The 12,959-nt window shown below is 40.6% G+C and overlaps 2 protein-coding genes across 5 annotated transcripts in view; both read right to left on the bottom strand.

Annotated features, from left to right (window-relative positions):
- Positions 1-395: 395 nt before the first annotated feature.
- On the bottom strand, positions 396-7,901 carry LOC112558760 (vicilin-like seed storage protein At2g18540). Of its 4 annotated transcripts, none has more exons than XM_025229415.1 (2): positions 7,802-7,901; positions 396-1,772 (listed from the first exon to the last, which is right to left on the bottom strand). In XM_025229415.1, the coding sequence occupies exon 2, from the start codon at positions 1,727-1,729 to the stop codon at positions 875-877; it is 855 nt and encodes a 284-aa protein (XP_025085200.1). In that variant the 5' UTR covers positions 1,730-1,772; positions 7,802-7,901; the 3' UTR covers positions 396-874. The 4 variants fall into 4 exon arrangements, with proteins under 4 accessions (XP_025085200.1, XP_025085199.1, XP_025085198.1 ...); XM_025229414.1 differs by having other exon boundaries at positions 396-1,796; positions 7,826-7,889; XM_025229413.1 differs by lacking the exon at positions 7,802-7,901 and adding an exon at positions 3,580-5,324 and having other exon boundaries at positions 396-1,816.
- LOC112559684 overlaps positions 6,177-12,959 on the bottom strand; it is a 22,370-nt gene continuing 15,587 nt past the window's right edge. The window contains exons 12-14 of the mRNA XM_025231017.1: positions 9,294-9,470; positions 8,384-8,547; positions 6,177-8,161 (exon numbers count right to left, since the gene is read on the bottom strand). Coding sequence (XP_025086802.1) covers positions 6,659-8,161; positions 8,384-8,547; positions 9,294-9,470 — 1,844 coding nt within the window. The 3' untranslated portion in view covers positions 6,177-6,658. The remainder of the gene's footprint in view (positions 8,162-8,383; positions 8,548-9,293; positions 9,471-12,959) is intronic.

Here is a 12,959-nt window from a genome sequence, read left to right as displayed (position 1 = left end):
GCCCGTCCGCTGGCCCGCTGGCCCGCCCGCCAGTATATATATACTGTATATACAGTATTGGGTAAAGCTGAGTTAACTATATTAGTCCAGCCCTCTAAAACCATCCCAATTTCTGATGCGGCCCCTTGGGAAAATTAATTGCACACCCCTGGTTTAGGCGCTCTCTTGAACCAAACATTCTGGTGAACAACTCTTGCATCATTCACACACGCACGCACACGAGACGACTAGATGGTCCGGGTTAAAGGTGCTGAGATTAACTGTCGGGTCACGTGTGGGGTCAGACACCCGCCACAGTGGCTGTAAAATGTAATTCTTAACAGAGAAAACTGAGGGATAGGACTTTACAAAATCGACTCTTACTTGTAAGAAATAGTTTATTCGTTAGAATCACATTTCACACAGCATGCAGTGTATGAGTTGTTCTTACAAATTCTATCTTTCCAACCAGTTTCACATAATAAACAAGTAATTTCTGTTTGTTCTGGAATTGTGTGCACTTCTAGTTAGGTTATAATAACCAGTTAAGCTAAAACAGTTTAAAGTAAAAAAGTAAGCCATTATAAATTGTTTCCTAAGACATATGAGCTGACAAACTGTTGCTGACCAAAGTCAACAAAATACATATTTTTAAAGAACAAATAATTCAATCTTTCATTTCAAAATTCTCATCAAACAGCTGAGAGCCTCACCCAATTGTGGATAGACTGATCCTGAGTTAACTGTATTTTGAATTTCAGAATTGCTTTTCTCGCAACTAATTATCTGTTTTAAACGTCTATTTCGTACATTTATGTGAATTTAGGAATGTTATAATGTTCTCCAAATATTTTCATGTAAGTATCGAGAATTGTTTTCTCAGATGTAAGGGATATCATAGAACAACACATGAAATTTTTTGAATTGCATCGTGGAGCCTGCGATTTAGGTCCTGCAGCTTCATCTGATGCAGCTTCTCTCGGTCATCTATCGTCTTCTCCATCTTCTGCTTCTCATTTTCACGATCTGCTATGTCGTCCAGCAGCTTCTGTATCTGACTCTGGTGTTGATCTTCTCGAACTTTTCTCGCCTGACGTTCGTCGTCCAGACGCTCCTCGTACTGCTGTGTCATCTCCACCTGCTGCTGTCTGTTCTCTACACCTTGTCTTTCTCTTTCCCTCTCCTGCTCCATCTCTCTTCGCTCTTTCTCCTTCGCTCTTTCTGCTTCCTGTCGAAATGTCTTCATCTCCTGCTTCACCCTCTCAGCACTGAGCTGCTGCTTGTCTAAGGATTCCATTAAGGACTTCAGCTGTTTCTCCCTTTCCAACTCGTTCTTTCTCATTTGCTCAATTCTCTCTTCTTCTTTTCTTTCAAATGCTTTTCTTTGTTTTTCCGCTTTCTCTTCTATTTGCTTCATTTTCGCTTGTATCTCCTCATCGTTCTCTCTCATTCGTCCGTCTCTCTCCTTTTCCTTTTTTTCAAATTCCTTTCTTTGTTTCTCTGCTTCTTCTTCTATTTGCTTCATTTTCACTTGTACTTCCTGCTCTTTCTTTCTCATTTCCTCTTCCTTTCTTTCAAGTTCTTTTCTTTGTTTCTTTATTTCCATTTGTTTTTGCTGCAGATCCTTTTCTCTTTTATCGATTTCGTTCTTTTGTTTCTCCGCCTTTTCTTGTATTTCCTTCGCCACCTCCTCCTCCACGCTTTTTACCGATGTCGCTGTACTTAGGACACGTGTAAGGTTTCCCGCCATGAGCCTGACTCATCTTGTGTACCACCTCCAGCAACTGCTCCACCTGCGACTGCTTGTTGTCAGCCATGTTGTCAAAGACCACGTGGTCTAATCAGACAGAAAAAAAACTAAGACAAATGTAAAGTAAAAGATTTTCTATGAAAACGCTTTTTAACCATAACAAATGATGAAAAACATGTTTGCCTGGCCTTAATTCATCCCCCATCTTCGGGATCCGTGGTCTGGTGTAAGACAAACACAATCAGCAACAGTTGTTAAACATCGTGTAGTGTTTATCGTCATAAATCAGTGCAAGAACTTTTAGAATGTATTACTGCTCACGAGGGAGTCAACAGGTCTCACATTTAACCCACAAATACTTTACATCTGTGTTCGAAAAATATAATAATAAGAAAACAGCTAGAATGCTTTGTTATAAAATAAAACAGATGCTGAATTGTGTAGGTAATCGTAGGCTTTTAGTAGAATCGTCTGTATTTTTGCTTCTATGAAAAAAAAAACAGTAAACAATCACATCTACATACCTGATAAACATTTACCGTGCGACATTTGTGTAGCAACACGCAGACAAACAAGGTGAAGAGAACTGATTGCTGTTTACTACGAGAAGCCAGTCTTCTAAACCAAATACTAAAAAAGTGTACGAGCACTGATATGAGTGATGACCTGTTATCGTGACACGGGATTCGATCTCTGCTGTTCGTCAACAATTGTTATCTGCCGCATTTTTTTTTTTTTTTTTTTTTTTTTTTGAAGAATCGTCTGATCGTCTCTAGTCTTTTCTCAGTACAAACAGCACACGTCGCTCCCACTGGACGGTCCTCAGGTAACAGTTGTGTCAACTGAAAACAAGCACGGGAGTCACAGACCATGACTAATACACAGTTCTGTAGTAGTGAGCACGGGTCACATGACCTGCATCATAGCGATGGCGTCCCCGTCACCTGTGCAACAAGGTGATTCAGTGGTCTTATCTCTTTCTCTCTTTCTCCTTATCCACCCACCCACCATGGCCACCCAATGCAAGCAAGCTACGAAGTCGTGAACCTTCACCCCGACTACCACTAAGTAAAGGTAGACATCCTGTCTTTTGACTGGGCGATGATAGACAACGGGACGCATCCGTTAGAGATCTTTGCAGTATAAAATTCACTTCCTAGTCAGTATTTCGCACATCTTAAACCATTTCTTTTGGAGATGTGGATGTTAACCCTTTAAATGATCTGGACAGAAAGTTACTGTCTCTATGTGCATGCGCGCGCAATAGAAAGAAAACAGGAGTACTGTAGTTATTTATGCATGAATTGAAACATCAAATAATAAAACGACTTGGTCTGTATATTCTTTTTCTCGCGATCGTTGTTTTACGGTCTAAAATTGCCTTCTGACATAGTATGTGTTGTACCCGATGTCATTTCCCAATAAGAATATTAGTGAGGCCGTAGGTAAAGAATCAGTCTAGACGCCAGAGACACACGATGTAAGGATAGATAAATATATTTGCTGTGGTGGTAACAGTTATTAGTGACAGGGGAGACAACAACATGAGGGAGGACGATCACAGGTGATTAAAAGAGTTGCTAGCGACTGACTGTGTGAGAGAGAATTAAAAGTACTTGAATGCAACAAATGACTTACCTGTAATCAAATGACAAGTCACACAGACTGTGCTAGGTGTTAACCCGATCACTGTATGTGTCTCTATGACAAAGGCTTTGTAATGCGTTGCACTTTTTTTTTTTTTTTTTTTTACAAAAAAACAGAAAACATTACTTTTAGGTAAATGCAGCATGACATGAAGGGTTAATAAAGGGAGGACTAGCGCCACAGGGAGGTATCAAAACTCTCACCTGTAACAGTCGACAGTCGTGTCACTCGTACTCAGGTGCAACACAGTCTGTGGGATAACCAAGTCGACTCCCCGAACCTTCCCTGTCGGTGAACCAAGTGAGTGTTGCTTGATTCTGGTGAACTATTTTATTACTTTTAAAGCATTTTTATTTCCATATACATGTACAACACATAAATCATACAAAGAAGAATTCAAATTTAAGCAGCCTATATATATGCACACAAAACATAATATACACATAAGTCGATGCGAAATGAATACCAATGCAATCCATCTGTCACAATGTAAGCAAGAGTTTCTTTAATACTTGATAATCTTGACATAATCTAATTTCTAGAACGAGTCCCTTTCATTTCTCACAATATAACAACATATTAGTAACTGCGGCTAAACGTCGACCATAAGACTATTTTCTCAGTGGGATCACATCCAGCTGCGACAGTTTCACTTGTACTGGGGTTGTAGAACCTTCCGTACAGGTCGTGGATTGACTTCAGTGAAAGGTCATCGCCTTACCTAGACTGTACGAGAAGATGTCTTATCTGAATGAAGGACAACGCTTGGTAAGGGAGATAATCAAAGTCGTGACAAGTGCGGGGTCAAACACCCGATATAACGCTGCAGGTCACCCAGCAGGACACCCGCCACAGTGGATGTAAAATTTAATTGGTAACAGAGAAAAGTGAGGGATATGACTTCACAAAATTCATTCGTGTCTTATAAAAATATAGTTTATTTGTCATAACAAATTGTCATAACAATGTCATTTCACACATCATGCCGTGTATGCATTATCTCAGTGGTTCTCAAAGTATTTCGAACAGCGGACCACTTTAAAAATCTAAATCAAATACTAAAAAAGTGTACGAGTACTGATATGAGTGATGACCTGTTATCGTGACACGTGATTCGATCCCTGCTGTTCATCAACAATTGTTATCTGCGGCTTTTTTATTTTTATTTATTTGTTTTTTTTTTATTTATTTATTTATTTTTTTTTTTTTGAACAATCGTCTGATCGTCCCTAGTCTTTTCTCAATACAAATAGCAGACGTCGTTCCCACTGGACGGTCCTCAGTTACAAGAACCGTTAAATGAAAAGAACCACGTGAGCACAGACCATTATTATTACACAGTTCTCTAGGAGTGAGCATGAATCACATGACCTGCATCGTATTGACGGCGTCCCCGTCATCTTTGCATGAAGCTGAATCACTGGTCTTATCTCTTTCTTTTTCTCCCCATCCGCCCTCCAACCCACCCACCTGTCATGCGATAACTAGTATAGGCTATAGTGTGGGCTTACACGTCTGTTCTATCCACGAGACAAGCGTACGCGTCGACAAACTGACTGGAAGAAGGTGGACTAGAGCCTCGGGCTTGTACCACTTAAAGCAGGGCTGGGCAATTTATTTTCCCAGGGGGCCGTATGAGAAATTGGGAGGGCTGGAATAATATAGTTAACTCAGTTTTACCCAATACTGTATATATATATAGTATATATACTGGAGAGCGGGCCAGCGGGCAAGCGGGCGACCGGATGCGGCCCGAGGGCCGCCTCTTGTCCAGGTCTGACTTAGATCTCGAGTCACTGAACCGCGCATCGCTGACGTCACGACGGTCACATAAAGTGGGGTCAGGTATTGTTCCATGCTCTCATCCATCACAATCCATTTTCTATCAGTGTTTCCCGTAAAGGAAAGAGCAGACATTCTACAGCTGTATGTGCCATGAGCTATAACTATCTTATTATTATATATAAAGTAGAATTAGGGACAGAGCCTAGCATCGCTTAATTTTGCCTTCTCATGCTCCATGAACTTATGGAGGCAGTTGCTCCTGGCTCTACATGTTACAGCAGACAACTCACAGTAGAAAAATTGCTTCCGATTGTCAACTGTACTGTCTACTTTGTGTGAAAGAAGTTATCATTTTTATTTTGCTTTCTCATTTTCCGATCTCTGCTTGTTTTTGAATAAGAATGCTTGACCATGCATTTGTGTATGTGTGTGAGAGAGAGAGAGAGAGAGAGAGAGAAGGGGGAAAGGTTTTACAAAATTAACTCTTGTCTTGTAAGAATTTATTTATTGTAATCACATATTACATAAAGCATGCAGTGTATACATTCATCTTGTATCCGATCTTTAAAACTATTTCACACAAAATAAACAGATAATTTTCTATTTGCTAGGAGTACACACGCTTGTTAAGCTCTTACAGTTAAAGAATAAAACTCCATTAAGCTGAAACAGTTTAGATAATCTAAGGCAGGGATGCCCAACCTTATGGCCCGCGGGCCATATCCGGCCCGCGAAACTTCTGCCCACAGTGCAGGAAATCGGCATGTTAGTAATAAAAAAAAAAAAAAAAAACGAAAAAAAAAAAACGAAAAAAGGGAAGAAGAAGTATTTATCCCCACGTAGGGGCGTCTCTCAATCTTTTTTTCGATGGACGAACATTTCGATTCAGTGCTCTGACTTGGTGTCTCTTCATGCAGCCGGACATTCAGAAGTTGGTTTCGGGTAAACAACTTCAAATATCCCACTAATTACTACATAATTAATGGTAAGTACAACTTGTTTCTAATAAAAAATGGTATCTGCTCTATTTTTTTTCTTTTTTATATTTTTGCGGTGAAGTGGCCCGCGACACGGCTGTCCGAAATGGATATGGCCCGCAGGCCGAAAAAGGTTGGGCATCACTGATCTAAGGAATCTCTCGAATCTTTTCCAACAAAACTGTTACTAACCATCATGAACATATCATAGATGACTCCGGTATATAGCCGTATATACACAGTTCAATCTTTTGTATAAAATCCTGATTAAACATCAAACATCAACATCAAACATCGCCAAATGGCAGACAGCCTGCTCTCATATTTAAACAATGTTATACTATAAGGTCCCTGATTATAAATATTTGAGGATATTTGTACCTGTATTTTTATACCGGACTGCTTTTCTCGATACTGTTTCACACGTTAGTTGTGTGAATTCCCTCAGGAGTGTGATACTGTTCTCCAAGTACTGATAGTTGTTGTTACCAACAAATCCTAACCTCAGAGGTAAGGCAGGTCATTGAACAACACATGAACCACGCTTCCCTCTGGCTATCTGCTCCCGCAGCTCTCGCAGCTCCCGTTCATAACGACTCTCCATTCTATCTCTCTCTATCGCCATTCTCTGCATCCGACTCTCCATCTCTGCTTTATCCATCTCCAGGTTCTCCATCCTTGTTTTCTGACTTTCTACTACACTATACAGCTTCTTCATATCTGTCTGATAGCGATTTTCACGTTCTTTTCTTTCGTTCTCCATTCTGTTCACCTCGCTCTGATGTTGATTTTCTCGATCTTTTCTATCCTTCTCCAGCTTCATCATCTCCGCCTGAAACTGAACTTCCCGAAGTTTTCTGTCCTGCCGTTCCTTCTTCAGGAGTTCCTCGTACTGCTGTGTCGTCTGCTTTATCTGCTGCTGTCTGTTCTCTAGAGCTTGTCTGTCTCTTTCCCTCTGCTGTTCCATCTCTTTCCGTTCTTTCTCTCTCGCAGTTTCTGCTTCCTGTCGAAATTTCTTCATTTCCTGCTCCATCCTCTCAGCACTGAGCTGCTGCTTGTCTAACGAAGCTTGTAAGGATTTCAGTTGCTTCTCTCTTTCTAACTCATTGCGTTTCATTTGCTCTTTTCTCTCCATTTCCTGTGTCTCAAACTCAGATTTTTGTTTCTCCGCTTCTTCTTCCATTTGCTTCATTTTCGCTTGCATTTCTTCATCTTTCTTCCTAATTTGTTCATCATTCTCTTTTTCCTTTCTTTCAAATTCTTTTCTTTGTCTCTCCGCTTCCTCTTCTATTTGCTTAAGTTTCTCTTGGATTTCCTTTTCTTTTTTCTTTCTTTGTTCCTCTCTCACCTTTTCCTTTCTTTTAAATTCTTTTCTTTGTTTCTCTATTTCCACTTGCGTTTCCTCAATCTGTGCCTGCATCTCCTTCTCCCTTTGCTCTAGTTCTTTTTTTTCTCTCTCAGCCTTTTCTTGTATTTCCTTCGTCTCCGTCACAAGTTTTCGCCCGTACGTAGTGTCCTTGACCTCTCTCTCCTCCACCTCTTGCATTCTCCTCGCCACTTCCTCCTCCACCTTTTCACCGATCTCACTGTACTTAGGACACGTGTAAGGTTCCCCGCCATGAGCCTGACTCATCTTGTGTACCACCTCCAGCAACTGCTCCACCTGCGACTGGTTGTTGTCAGTCATGTTGTCAAACACCACGTGGCGGTTGTCGCACTCCCTCAGGACCGTGCGGAGACTATCAGGGGACTCCATTAGGAGGGACTCAATGCTCTTCTTTTTCTTGTTCAGGTCGTCACCACGTGTGAAGATAATGATCATGTATTTTGTTACACGGGGGTCCAACAAAGCCTTCAGCCTTTCGTACACTTTAGTGTCCTCCTCAGTAAAGCGGGTACCCAGCATGATGACGTAGAGTATGGCTGTGATACCCGGGTGCAAGCAGGCGAGGGCTTGAACAACATCCGCCGCCACCTCCTCGTTTGTCCTACTGGTGTCGAACAGACCCGGCGAGTCCATGACCTGTAAAGGTCGATTGTACAATCACATCAGTTCGCCAAGTTATGACAAAATCCCTATTACTACTTCCTGTCTTCAACTTGTTCTTGACTTGGGTGTCTGGACTTGAGGGACTTCATGAAGGCCTGTCTATCTTCTTAATAAATATGTAAAAATGATTGTGTTAGTTAACTAGTGTCAGTGACCCAAACAATAGGTGTCCTACAGGGGAAAAGATACACAAACCTCAATCAACATCCCATTTCGTTCTTTGCGGCGAAGAGTCCAGGTGCTAGTGACTGAGGTAAAGTTGTAGTCGCTGTCAAAGAGTTCTTCTCCAAATATTGTGTTTCCCGTTGAAGTTTTGCCGGATCCAGTTTTCCCGACGAGTAGAAAACGAAGTGTCTGATCTGTTTAGGTGACAAAAGAACGGATTTTTCTCTTTTAATATTACCCTCCTTTAAATGAGGAGGAATGTATTGTTTCTTCGTTCTTTATTCCTCGTTTTACGCTAATGTTTTCAACCCATCCGTAGTAAGAAGAAAGCACTCCGACCTGTGAAATCCGTACTAAAGCAGTCTAATAGAGTCGGAGTCAGTCTTATATATCAAGTTCTAACCATAAACACAAGCATGCCAGCATTTATTCCTATCTGACATCTACCATCCATAAATGATGCACATGATTTCATTTATTAATAAAATTTCGATTGAAGGATAGTAAAAACTATACGAAGGTTAGGTAGACCGACTGGAATTTATTCATTTAAATGAGTTTACGATATGTTAGTCCCTTCAAAATAAGAATCTTGTTCATTAAAGATGACATAACTATCTTTGAAACTCCGTTAGCAGTTGCTGTGTCTGTGTTACTTATATCCCCATCTCCATGGTAGAATTTATAAAAAATACAACTAGTAATGACTTTTCAGCACATTTAACATACGGAAGCGTGAGGCTAGGTTTTATATTAGTAATAAAGTTGATTTATCTAGAACTTGACTCCACCATGAAGGACAGACTCACGGTGGGCACAAAGAAATCACAGGGCTGGTCTCAAAAGTTACGAGCTGACTGTGGACCTGTTAGTGTATCTACTCTTGTTATAAACATCATGATCGCCATCACAATATATGCAATCTACAGTCTTCCTGAACCTTCGTCGTCGACAGTAAAGTTACAGGTATAGAGGTCAAAGGTGACTCCTCTCTGAGGATAAAGGGCTATTTCGCAGTTTTCTCCAGGTGCACAGATGTCATAGACACAAGGGTTCAGAACCACGGACATGGTTATAAAAACCTGAATGCAGTTGACCCTTGAGCCATTAACCCTTGCTAATAATAATCACTAAAATATGAGTTACCTCAAAACAGACTGTATGCAGCCACCTAGTTCTGATTTTGTGTTTATAAACAGTAATTGCCCGGAATGTTTGAAGGAATGTTATAAAATGTGTTGGATTTATTGTAAATTAAATAAAGAAAATATCGTTTCGCAAGTTATCTTAAACTGTTTAAACACGTAACAAAATAAATACAAAAAGACACACCCACCTACAGAAGGCTTGCTGAGAGCCATTGTGTCAGACTATTTCAGGACGATGTCCCAGAGACGAAGTAACTACACTGTTGTCACTGCACACCACGGTCTTATATGCCAGAGAAAGGTGTGAAAGCACTAATACATTTAATAACTTTGTGTTTTCCGAAAACTGTGAGCTTGACGTGTGCTTGGGATGCTAACATTCCCCAGGAAGTCATTTCGTAGCTGGTTTTCAAAAAAAAATTGTTTGCACAGTGAAAAATTGTTCGTGATAAGATTTCGACCCGCAAATTATTGCTGTCCATTGAGAACAAAGCGTCGTGTGGGGCCAGTTTCTGAAAAATCTGTCCCCTAAAATTTATAACATGTTTGCAATTCACAGTGCTGAAAGATAAGCGTCTTTAGACGATTCGTGCCTCACTCTCAAAAAGATAAATTTCTCTCTCACACACACATCCGGGAGCGCATTATAATCTCTGTAAAGAAGGGAGGACCATGCTCCAATCTTTTGATATGTTTGCTTTGGCAGAGTGCAAACAATCATCAATCAGCCAACTTCCGTCAGTATAACATTTTAGGTCCACTAAGGTGTCTCCGTGCACTGTTTCTTGTCAAGGTACGCCCACTGTCCTTTCCAGGCCCGGTATGGGATCATAGAGGACATGTTCGCGATTTCCCAAAAACACACGTTGGTAAAACACAGCATTTCGACATCTGAACACGTGCAGTCGTTTTAGGAAACCACCCTGGCGATCTTTTTTGAGAAACTTTCTTGCTCTTTCTTTGTCTTTCTTTCGGTCTCTCTCTCTCACCTTTGAGCTTGCTCTTACTATTCCCTGTTGTCTTCTTAGGTTTCTGTGTACTTCACATTTTACATTGATTTTAATGTGCAACCAGATTTATCTTTTTCTGTTTCATTCCTTATACACAGTTTCTTCGTATTTTTTATACTACAATAGATGTTTGTCCACATTCTCCCTCCTTGTATGTATTAAGCCAGCACATTTATAGAAATAATGATAAATGAGGATTTATAGAGCGTTTACTCACACTCCTACTGAGCATGCTCTTAGCACAAGTTTCAAGATTTGGTCTTTGTCGCTGTATTAGTGCATTTTGTCTGTCTGTGAACTGTTGCCCGTTTGTATGCCTACCAACAGCCCATAGTAGTACTCGCACTCCTGTAGCACCTGTGCCAGGTGAGATGGAGCCGAGGCCAGCAAGTTCCATTATCTTGTTGCTTTGTCTCACAGCATCTCCCTGTGTGAAGACCATCAGCATGTACTTGGTGACCTCCTCGTCTAACTTTGTCTTGAGTCACGTGTACACGTCCGACACCTCGTCTGAGTAGAGTACGATCATGTATCGAACATCATCTGGTTAGCAAGGCAGAAATCTGAGTTAACAGACAACAGCTGGAGGATGTGCAGTTCTTTAAACACCTACGACGGTGGCTCTCGGGACTACGAATCATGGTAGTGAGCACTTGTGGAAGAGCGCATGACTGAACAAAATGTTCGTTGTAATCCCTGTAGATGTTGAGAATTGACCTTCGTCATTCTCAAACTAATTGTCGGAGAAGAAAGACATTGTGGAGATTGGAATGTGTGAAACTGGGAATGTGAGTGATTGCTTAGATAAGATATTACTGGGGTAAAGTAAGGGGAGAACAAAGAAGAGACCACCTTCAGCAGTCTGCAGTGTTCGCATAGCCAGCACCAGCTGTACAGAAGTGTCTTTGTAAGGGTGTGTGTTTGTGTGTGTGTGTTTGTGTGTGTGTGTTTGTGTGTGTTTGTGTGTGTGTGTGCGTGTGCGTGTGCGTGTGTGTGTGTGTGTGTGTGTGTGTGTGTGTGTGTGTGTGTGTGTGTGTGTGTGTGTGTGTGTGTGTCTGTGTGTGTGTGTCTGTGTAAGTGTGTGTGTGTACGGACGTGGATAATCAAAAACTCCCGATAACTGAAAACGTGAAGCCCCTGTACAGGTCTTCGTGATTTGTTATGAGAAGGAACACGTGTGAAGAAAAAAGAAAAGACAAGTAGTACATGTAATAAAGTCCATACACGGTGTTTTTATGTTTGGTAAATACTCATTTTGTATTCTAAATAATTTCTCGCTGCTTACCATTTCGGTAAGTCGGACAAATCCTTCTCGGGAAGATTAAACTCACACAGTCCATTTTTGACATGAATGTGAATCGAGGTAATTATTTGGGAAATCTTTAAATGTGAGTCTAGTCATCATCAGTATTATACAAAGCTTGCTAAACGACAATTCAGTCCATTCCTGTGATCTCGTTTGTAACACAAGCGGCCCAGTGGCGCAACTGTTAGCGACTGTCACCAATACAGTGAAGGTTGGCTGCCCAGAGTTCAGTTCTCGTCTTGGGCACGCTGTTCTTTCTCTGCACGTGGCATCTGTTTACAGGGCTGGCTGCTTGCCGTAATATAGCCTTAGTTGCTGGCTCGGCGTAAAAATCCAGTTCTCCTCTCCTGGTTTGCAACACAGAGAAACAACAACTACTGGGCAGAGAAGATAATTCTTAGTGTTCTCTGCACTTGAGATTTATGGTGACTTACTTCAGCTGTCTGTATTCCTCCTAATCATGAAAATCTAATAGCTATGCAATTATACCAGAGTGATTGATAAATGTTGTGATGAACATTGTAACAGTATAAGTGAACATTGGTAAATATACAAGATATATTCTATGCATTTAATTATTATCAGACTGAAAGGTGGAAGGTCTTACAAACACACAATCATCAAAACACTAGAAGCATAACACATAACAAATGGTCTAATGCTTCTTTAGCTTTTTATTGTTACAGTTTTTCACGCTGGTATATGTTAGTTTATACACTGCAATACAAAGACTGAATTAAATATATTTATGGGCAACTATGCTTGATAATTAACTGTGACTCAGAGAACTTTAATCACGAAAATAGTTTGTTGGATACTTCAATATTAAAGTGTTACAAATGAAAAAGTAAGACAACATTAATATCATTATATTATAGAACATCAGCCTGTGCATTGCCAGCATATCGCATTTAATTTCTACACTTTAGTTACTTTGTGTTCAAGGTAACAAAACAAAAACACATTTGGAGACAAAAAGTGGGAGTTTAGGATTTTGGTTAACAATCTAAGTTCACAGCCTGTTTCCTCAAACCTTGGTCAAGCTTGTCATCTTAGTGGATGTACTAAACAATCTCAGGGCGGCAATGAGGCCGACATTGTCATCGTTCATCGGTATTGAGACTAATAACTTTATAGACCTG

Source organism: Pomacea canaliculata, linkage group LG3 (genome assembly GCF_003073045.1).
Source record: "Pomacea canaliculata isolate SZHN2017 linkage group LG3, ASM307304v1, whole genome shotgun sequence".
In the NCBI taxonomy this organism is placed as follows: Eukaryota; Metazoa; Mollusca; class Gastropoda; order Architaenioglossa; family Ampullariidae; genus Pomacea; species Pomacea canaliculata.
Note: the sequence above shows the minus strand (reverse complement) of the source record. Positions and strands in the feature narration are given on the sequence as shown.